The sequence below is a fragment of the Peromyscus eremicus genome, chromosome 2 (genome assembly GCF_949786415.1).
Source record: "Peromyscus eremicus chromosome 2, PerEre_H2_v1, whole genome shotgun sequence".
Lineage (NCBI taxonomy): Eukaryota > Metazoa > Chordata > Mammalia > Rodentia > Cricetidae > Peromyscus > Peromyscus eremicus.
The window spans coordinates 77,126,379-77,136,010 of record NC_081417.1 but is presented as its reverse complement, the minus strand read 5'-3'; the positions used below and the strand labels follow the sequence as shown (position 1 = coordinate 77,136,010).

The 9,632-nt window shown below is 45.4% G+C and overlaps 1 protein-coding gene across 7 annotated transcripts in view; it reads right to left on the bottom strand.

Moving 5' to 3' along the window:
- Positions 1–477: 477 nt before the first annotated feature.
- Positions 478–9,632, bottom strand: part of Palm2akap2 (PALM2 and AKAP2 fusion) — a 339,394-nt gene continuing 330,239 nt past the window's right edge. For 4 of the 7 annotated variants that reach the window (XM_059254389.1, XM_059254392.1, XM_059254395.1 and 1 more), the window contains 2 exons: positions 7,446–7,484; positions 478–1,143 (listed from right to left, as the gene is read on the bottom strand). In XM_059254389.1, coding sequence (XP_059110372.1) covers positions 1,045–1,143; positions 7,446–7,484 — 138 coding nt within the window. In that variant the 3' untranslated portion in view covers positions 478–1,044. The remainder of the gene's footprint in view (positions 1,144–7,445; positions 7,485–9,632) is intronic. The other 3 variants (XM_059254391.1, XM_059254390.1, XM_059254393.1) reach the window with 1 other exon arrangement.

Here is a 9,632-nt window from a genome sequence, read left to right as displayed (position 1 = left end):
TCCTATGCCCCAACCACCTCTAAGGCCCATTTTAAAATACAAAATAGTTATAAACACTGTGTTCCTGATCATCTACCCTTCTAAGGCAGAGTCTGCCCCCTTTTGTTTCCAATTATTGCCATTCTAAAAATACCCCTACCATCTTGAACCAAGCTGTTCAATGTGTACAGATTTTATCCATGTTCCTATTCCCCCATCCCATCATAAAAATAGTCATTGCCCACTAAATATAGTTTTCATATGAAGAAACATAACTGTGAAAGTGTGTTTCCCTAAACTGATCAGTCACCAGGATAAGCAGAGAAGGTCCTAAAGCTAATAACCCATTTGGTTTGGCTCTCTCCCCCACCGTTCTCAACCTCCTACTGTAGAATAGATTGCATCTGCAACATGAAAAGATATTGTCTTTAAAATGCAGATTTTATATATTGTGGCCATTAAGTGTTCCCAATTAAAAATGATTACACATGACAGAGATTGAATCCTCATCGCCCTTTTTGGGCAACTGTGGAAAGAAACACCATTTGTTTTACAGCTGCTGGAGAAAAATGGAGTCAACCCAACACGTCTGATGCCTCAAGAGAGAAAGGGGGTGGGAAGCTGGTGTGGAGGAACAGCCCGGGCCGTTTGTTGCCTTGGAATGACTGTGTCACCATTGGCTCTTCCTCCTCCTCACCCAGCCCAGGCTGGCTTCAGTTCTGCCTGCAGCAACGACGTTGACACTTTTGTCATGCCTGTGTCCCTTTGGACTGGTTGTGGAATGGTCCAAAGCCAGGGACTTCTTTGAATCACAAAGAAATCCTTTCTCTTCTGACTCTCCGGTCTCAGAGTTTGATGGGTGGACTTCCTCTTCGCTTTGCTTTTTGTTTTTTTTGTTTGTTTGTTTTTTAAATCATTGTGTTTTGCAGCTTCTGGTCTACATGAGGATTGTTGAGTTTGTATGCACTTTAATAAATAGTTAGTTAAAATGCTTCTGAATTGATAATCTCTTGGTTTCTTTGCAGAAACTCCTTCAGCAAAGGAGTTTCCTGGGCTGAAGGAAGTTTATTCGTCGCCCCCCTCCTCCTGGTTGGCATAAATCCCTGCCTCCCAGCGCAAGGCCAGAGCGCTCTTTCTTCGATTAACCCGTGTGGCCTCCAGGACCTGAAAAAAGAGGGAGAGAAATTAACAGGGTTCACAAAAACCAACTTCCTCTTTTTCTTTCCTCCATTCCATTTCCTCACTCAATGCCATGTTCACAAGACGAAGGTGATACAGGATCTGGTACTGCTGAGCAGAGACTGAACAAAGGGAGCTGGGGATGGAAGGAGCTGGATAAGACTTCATTTCAAAGCAAAATCCACTAATTATCTGACACATGGCTTCCAGTATCTTTTTTTTGGTCACATATTTACTAGTTTCTTTAAACTAGACTTGACTCTGCCTCAGGTTTTTTGGGGGGCTGTTTTGGTGGTGCTGGAGACTGAACCTGGAGCATTGACCACACCGGGCAAACACTCTTAAGGCTGAGCCCTACCTGTTTCCCAGAGCTCTCTACAAGCTGTCCAGTCCTGTTGTGTACAGACCTTTACAACATACTGAAACTGTTCATCTGGGCCATCCAAAGTGGCAGTCACTATCCACATGTGGCCACTAAGCCCTTGAAGTACAGGCAGCTGAGAAATGAAATATTTTAGTGAATTACAATTTAAATTTAAATAAGCCCCTGGGGCTAGCAATCACCATTTTGAACAGCACAACTACAAACCCTCTTAACTGACTCATAAAAGTCATCAGCATTCTGGGGTGTGTGTCATCAAAGTCATATGTACTAATAATAAAAGAAATTAAAGGTGACAACATCAAGGCCTAGTAGGCTCGCCCCCATGGAGGTGGGACCTTCCTCCCTCCTGTTTATTAGAATCATTTGTGGCCTCCCGAGAAGACATCAGGCCACCTGCTCCGGTTTTTAGTTTGCACAGGATGGAATCCACACAAAAGGCATGTGAGGGCCAAGACACCGGTCAGGCCACAGTAACAGAAGCAGGCTCATGGACACCAGAGTGCTCATACAGGCTGCAGAGTATTTGACTTCAAAAGTCCTGAAACGATCACTCAGGCAAGGGAGAGTGATGTGGGCAACTCCAGAGAGGTAGGAAGATGCCACGTGGAAGCAAATGCTGGGGAGACTAAAAAACGGAGGTCCATCCCAGCATGCTACTTTGCACCTGTGTCAAATGCAAGGACTACCCAGAGCATCTGGATGCTTCCATCTGGGAGGTCTTCCCCACGTCTCCCTACATAGGACAGCTGGACTTGACAGGTGGGATGTAGCAGTCACACCTTGGCTGTGTGAATGCTGCACCGTTAAGAACCATAGCCATGTCATGACCAGTCCTGTGCATACGCACACATTGGAAGAAAGCATGCTGCCCAGCCTGGTAGCTACACAGGGGTTTTCTGGCCACGGTGTGATAGCATGGGAATGAGTGACAACACCGATGAATTGTAATTCCTGAGCCCTGCACTTCAGTTTTGTCTCTTGTTCACCTTGTATTTCAAGTTTCTTTGTCGGCTCATTAGAGACTGCACTTGCCCTAACAGCATGGGCTTTCTCAGAAGGCAGTATGGCCTCTGAAGCTCGATGAGGTCTAGGTTTTAAATCGTAGCGACAGTGTGATCTTGTGTGAAGTCACAAACTCCAGTGCCTCAGTATCCCCATGTCAAATGGGCATAATAAAAGCCACAGCGTGGAGTCTGCCTGAGGGACAAACAGTTTCAGGAGCACAGGGCAGTCCTCAAATAATTCTTCCCAGCATCTGAAAGGGTACAGACCCTGGAGTGGAATATGAGCACAGATTTTATAAGGAAGGCCGTGATGTGTAATGTAAAGGCCGTGATGCTCGGGTTTGCCTTCCAGACGTAAACTGAGACATTCCCAGGCATAGGAAAATAAAGCCAAGGTTCTGAAAAAAAGCTTTCCTTAAAAAATAAAAATAACAAAAAGGGTTTTTGTCTTGCTAGTTAAACCCATTTATTCCCCCACCTCAAGATATATTTATTTTTATGTATATGAGTGTTTCGCCTGCATGGATGTTTGTGTACCACTTGTGTGCTCGGGGCCTGCAGAGGCCAGGAGAGAGCATCAGATGCCCCTGGAACTGGAGTTGCAGACAGCTGTGAGCCCCCATGTGGGTGCTGGGACTGAAGCCAGGTCCTCTGGAAGAGCAGCCAGTGCCCTTAACCATTGGGTCGTCTCTCCAGTGACTTCTTTTTTTTTTTTTTTTTTTTTTTTTAGATAAGTTCCTATCATGTAGCCCAGGCTATCCAAGAGCTCACAATCTACGTATTTCATCCCCCAGAGTACTAAGATTAATGGCATGTGGGTACCACACGTGGCTTTAAGTCTCGTTTTAATATTTAGTAAATCTCAGTCCAATTTCCCTACTTCAGAAACCCATGTTAACATTCATCTATCCCATCATTTCACCAGTATTGACGGGGTTCCCAACACGTCGCAGGAACAGTGTAGCATGTGGGAGTGTGAGAGTTCCTTTCCTCATAAAATTCAGTAACAAAAGGTGCAGCAGGCAGGAAAATTATATTTATAACTGTCGAAACATTTAGCAAAGCTTGAATTTGAACATCTATCGGTCAAGAACTCAAATAGCTCATGTACGCAATAATGAGCTCTTAATTCACCCCTGCTAATTTGGATGCCCTTTTCATGAGATCCCCAATTTCTGGTAAGATCTAAATCTCCCAGTAAGGACACAGAAAAGAAAATGAATGAGCCAGTACTGAAATGGCTGAGAACCCCAGTGTAAAGCTGCCCCTGGGCTCTGGAAGCTTAGAACTGGGGACTATCTTGGAGTAGAGTCCTGCAATAGGGCTTGGGAAGATCCAAAAGCCAAGCCCTCGGGGGAGGTACGAACAGATGTGGGGGAGGGTGTGTGTCTAAATTGACAGTAAACTCTGAACTCATGATACTTCTATTACTGCACCTTAACTTTCCTTCCTAAAGCCTTTTCTGGGCCCAAAGTGAATGTCTCTGGGGCTCTAGACATAGCACACTTTCAATCCCAAGTACTCGGAGCCAGTTACTATTGTAATGCTCAGGCCCGTCCTGGAAGCTTCATGCCATTACTGCTCACGTTTACTTCCTAGGAGGCTGACACCCGGGGAGGGTAAGTAATTTGGCCCTGCATTTCTCAGTCAGCGGAAGGAAAGGCCAGGATTTAAACTCAGCTCTTCAGGTATGGTGTCAATGCTCGAGGCCATCAAGCCACATGGCGACTCAACAGCTGTGAGACTCGGGGAGCAGCAAGCACCAGCAAGCACCCTTTACAACCCAACTTAAGGCTTTCTTACTGTTTTCACCAATTAATTCAATCTCCGGTCTGGTGGAAGAACAATCACTTCTTGTTGAACAGCCTCTAAAACGAATATTCTTTCTAATGCTTGGGCGTTTCAAGACAGTTGTTCAACTTTTAGGTGGCTGTCTAGTGAGGGCTATGAAGCAAAGGACTCCATCAATATTCAAGCTAACGTGAGATCCTCCTACTTCAGCTGAAGACCGACTGGGCCCAAATCTATCTTCCTCACACATCCTTGGCCAGAGTTTCTCTGTTCTAAACCATATTGACTCAGTGAGGATGGGAGAGCAGGGCCTGGTTCTCCAAGGGCTGCTTCCTAAATGAGGACTGCAGTCAGACAACGGGGAAGGTACATGCCGTGATCGTCTCAACGTTAGCTTTAAATCTTACACATCCGTCACCAAGAGACTAAATCTACAGCTACAAAATACGGTGACTTTGTTAATAATGAGCCATCATCAAAATACATGTGGTGCTGGAGGCTGATACAACCAACTTGAAGAACATTTGCAAGAGCTGGTAAATGAAAGTATGCCCGGTTGAAGGTAGAGACGTTGTTCCATATGTGCCCAGGAAGATGTGTGGTAATGTTTACCGGTGCTTGCAAGAGGAGCTGGCTTCAATCCCCAGCACAATACAACAATGAAACAAACAAAACCCCAGAAAGTTCACCAGAAAGGACTTAATCTACAGTTCCATCAACACGAAATTGATAGGGAAGGATGGACTCATTCAACAGAACACTGTTCAGCAGTTCTAACGAATACACTAGAACCACCAGTTAAACAGGGACATATCAAAGAACAGTGGAACAGGAGCTGCAGAGATGGTTCAGTGGTTCAGAGAACTGGCTGCTTTTGTGGAGGACCCAGGTTCAAGTCCCAGAACCCACATGGCAGCTTACAACCATCTGTAACTCCAGTTCTAGGGGATGCAATGCCGCCTTCTGGTCTCCAAGGGCACTGCATGCTCATGGTACACAGACATACATGCAGCCCAAACATCACACACATGAGATAAAAGATAAAACTGAATTTGAAAATAAACACATAAAATAAAAGCAGATGAATAAAGTAAGAAGAGGATGCCATCATGTGACTTAGCACTTACAGAAAGTTTAAAGCATGCAAAAAAAAAAACCCTAAGGTGTTCCTTCCGTGTGCAAACACAGGTGTAGTTTAAAACCATGCACAACAATGATCCCCATCCCACGAACGGTGATCCCTGGGAGGAGAGAAAGGGTGACAGAAACAGAAAAACGGGAACTGGGAGAAGCAACGAGAGGGCTTGGCCTGGATTTGCCACACCGAATCCTTTGGAAGACAGTGCTCCGGAATTACAGGAACGGGACAGGGACAGAGGCAGCCGGCTCCATGATGTCAGGAGCAGCTGCCTGCTGCTGCCTTCTTGGGCTCTACCATAGTGTCCAACTCACAGTCAATCCTCCATAAATTGTGAACTGGGTGGATGAATGATTCTCTCTACAGTTCTGTACATTTGAAACAATTTTTCTGAAATAAAAGTGCAATACTATAGAAATGAAAAATTACAGGAAAAACAGAGAAATGTGGGGGGGAAAAAGAAAACGCTTTTTTAAAAAGAAAAAAAAAAAAGGACTAGAACCATAACTTAGAGAGTGCTTCTCTGACGTGTGTCAAGCCCTGGATTCAATCCCAAGCATGCATGCATATGTATGTATGTATGTATGTATGTATGTATGTATGTATGTATGTGTATATATACATACAGCATTTAAAAAATTTTAATTTGGGGGGCCAGAGGGGAAGACAGAGTTTCTCTGTGTAGTCTTTGCTGCCCTAGAACTCTCTATGTAGACCAGGCTGGCCTCAAACTCACAGGGATGCTCCTGTCTCTGCCTCCCAAGTGCTGGGATTGAAGTCATGTGCCACTATGCTGGGCTTTAAATATTTTAAATTTGTTTAATGTGTATGTGTCCTGGATTCAATCCCTATCGTGTGTGTGTGTGTGTGTGTGTGTGTGTGTGTGTGTGTGTGTGTGTGTAATGCTGCATTTTAAAATTGTTTAAAAATTTTAAGCTCGGGCTGGAGAGATGGCTCAGAGGTTAAGAGCACTGACTGCTCTTCCAGAGGTCCTGAGTTCAATTCCCAGCAACCACATGGTGGCTCACAACCATCCGTAATGAGATCTGGTGCCCTCTTCTGGCCTGCAGACATAACACTGTATACATAATAAATAAATAAATCTTTAAAAAAAAATTTTAAGCTCATGTGTGCATGTATGTGAGCAGATATGTGTATATGTGAATGCATGTACGTACACATTCATCAGGTGCCTGCAGAGGCCAGAAGAGGGCATCAGATCCTCTGGAGCCAGAGTTACGGGAGATTGTGACCCACCAGATGTGGATGCTAGAAGACAGACTCCCTCTTATCTTCCACAGGAACAGCAAGCATTCTTAAACTACTGAGCCATCTCTCCAGCCCCAATAGTACTGCATTCTTACAGCACATGTATTTGTGAAATCTGTGTAAAAGGAAGTTGTCTGGGGAAGGAGATGGTTTGGACCATGGCTCGGCTGAGCTTCCAAAATAAAAATACAGGTTCCAAGATTGGAGAGAGGAGGGAGAGCTCAGGATGGTTTGCCTTTGAAATAAGTCACCGACATTCATAGAGCAGGGCTCTCTGGGAATCGTGTTAAGGTTAGTAGAGGACTAGTCAGAATCACGAGCTTAGCCTGCAGCGGTGGCACTGTGTGCTAACCAGACCAGAATATATTTGCTACTTGTGCCTGAAGAAAAAAGGAGTCTACACAGCCTGCCAACAGTTGCCCTCTAGTTCAACGTCTTCCAGATCCATGGGTGACAAAGGTTTTCTCCAACCCCCCCCCCCCCCCCCCCGCCCTTCCCAGCACAGTACAGCACAGCACAGCAGTGTTCACTGTTGTGTGGACTCCAGCATTTGAGTCAGAAAGGCCAGGCAGAAAACACACGTGGAGACAAGGCATTTTTCTTGCCATTCTTATTGAACACGGCAGGAGACAGCAGTCCACGACAGTGTGCACCAGGATCAAGCATGCATCAGAACCCAGACAGACAAGTTGAAAAGTACCTCGGAAGTCACCTTGCAAGACAGTAACTTAGAGGTGTACTGGCAGAGAGGGAAAAAACCAGGGTTAGTACACGGCGGAGACACATTCACAGACTCCCCTCCCTTGGCGGCTGGGCACTGGCATCATGCCAGAAGTGAGGAGGAGGGATGAGGCTTGCGGGTAGGTGCCATTACATAACCTCTGCAGGAGTTGCTTCATCTGATATTTGTTTATTTAAAAGAAGCCTGTATCTCTTGAGGCAAGTAGATACTCTGTTACTCATTAATAAAAATATCAGATAAGCCAGGCTTTGTTAATTCAAGATGTTGTTGTTTTTATTTTCTGCACACTGAATTAACAAGATTTCTTCTCCCCCATTGTCCAACCAGCTGTTCACCAGCAAGGACCTAGGTGGCCATTCTGGATTTGATGGATTCTGTAACCCAATAGCCCTTGCTTTTCCTGTGGGCTTCTCTGAACCTTTTACAGTCTTGTACCCCATTGTGTCATTACAGCAAGACCCCATTAATCGAATGAAGAAAGGAGGACATGGAGGGAAAGGGGAAGAAATGGGGGAGGGGCAGGTTTGTGGAGGCAGGTTCTCTAAACCTGCCCTGAGGGTGGTACTATCTCACTAAGGAGACCACAGCTTCCCTCATCAGAACCTCGTGGGTCTGGTTAAGATTCCAAGCTTGGGATGGTCCTTGGAGAATCATTTGAAATGATTATATTTAGGACTGGTGTGGAAATGGAATGGTCTCTTAGTTCCTGGAGATAACACAGAACAGGGTCACCAGTCCAGATGGGTGAAGACTACCAGGAGCGGTCTGCCCGAGTTCTGAGTGGGGGAAACCTTTGGACAGTGAGTTGTCATGTTCTTTGTCTGGGCTTTTTTTTTTTTTTCTTAAACAAATGAGGTCATTGGTCATCCACAGATACTAACTTCCTGTCACTGACACGGAGCCTCCCAGACAGTCCCAAAAGGCTCAGTGTTTCAATTTCTTACCTGTCATCAACTGAGCTCTCCCTCAAACAAGCCCCTTGTTCCTAGCAGGAGAGGATAGTTCAGAAACATGACAAAGGCCACCAAAGGCAGTGTGGCTTTCCCACATCCCTCTCTGGCCAAGGATTCTACCAGTCGGGACCCAGTCAATTTATCTTTTGTATGATTTTTTTTTAATTTACTTATATTTTGAGTCAGGGTCTCCAGCCCCGATTGTTCTCAAACTCCCCATGTAGCAGAAGATGACCTTGAATTTTTGATCTTCTTGCCTCTGCCTCCTGAGAGCTAGGATTACAGGTAAGTGCCACCAAGCCCAGTTTATGAGGTGCTGGGGATGAAACACAGGGTTCCATCATGCTAGGCAGGCACTCTGAGAAATAAGGGAAGTCCTCAGCCTTCAGTTTTCATCAAGTGCAGAGACCCAGGAAGCAGGCCCTTGAACCGTGGGTAGGGTTCTAGAGACCATCATTGCTCTGGTGTGGCTTCTAGTCTTCAAAGGAGCACACAGAAAGGTTATCAAGGGTGATACCACAACTGAAGATGCCAGCACGTGTTATGGGAGGCTCCTGGCGGGTAGAAAATCAAAGAAGCCACGGGTCACCCTGCGAACAATGTGTGTGAACGGGGCCAGGAGAACAGAGTTGCATGGCTTTGACCAGAATCACCGTTAGCTTCCTAGAGACAGGAGAGCCTGCTCTAGGCTAACAACTGCTAAGCAACCCACCTCCTCCTTATCATCATCCCCATACCTGAGACAAGGAAAAATGGAGATGGGGTTAGGGACCAACTGCGGGGAGGGGGTGAGACTTGTTCTTTTCTACACAGGACAGTGGGAAGGTGCCCTGCATGAGAAGGGCTAGTGGGTGCTTTGGAAATCAATTTTGGCTGATGCCCGTATAATTTCTCAAGAAGCAATTTGAGCATGGGTTTTTGAGATTTGGGCCTCTTTTAAAAGGGGGCAAGGAGGGGTACAAGGGATTGGATAGATTTTTTTGTCCTCTTCCCTAAAAATTTTTCAACAATTGACAGATTTTGCTCTATTGTGACACCAGGAAAAGCTCAAGACACCCCACCTTTAAATAATAATAAAAACAAACTGATTCACTAGTAGGTTTCTTCCTTAGCTGACATGTTGGATTGCTTGCTTGGGTGGAATAGAGACAGGAGGTCATTAGTACATTAGAATGCTGACTCCAGGCAGCCT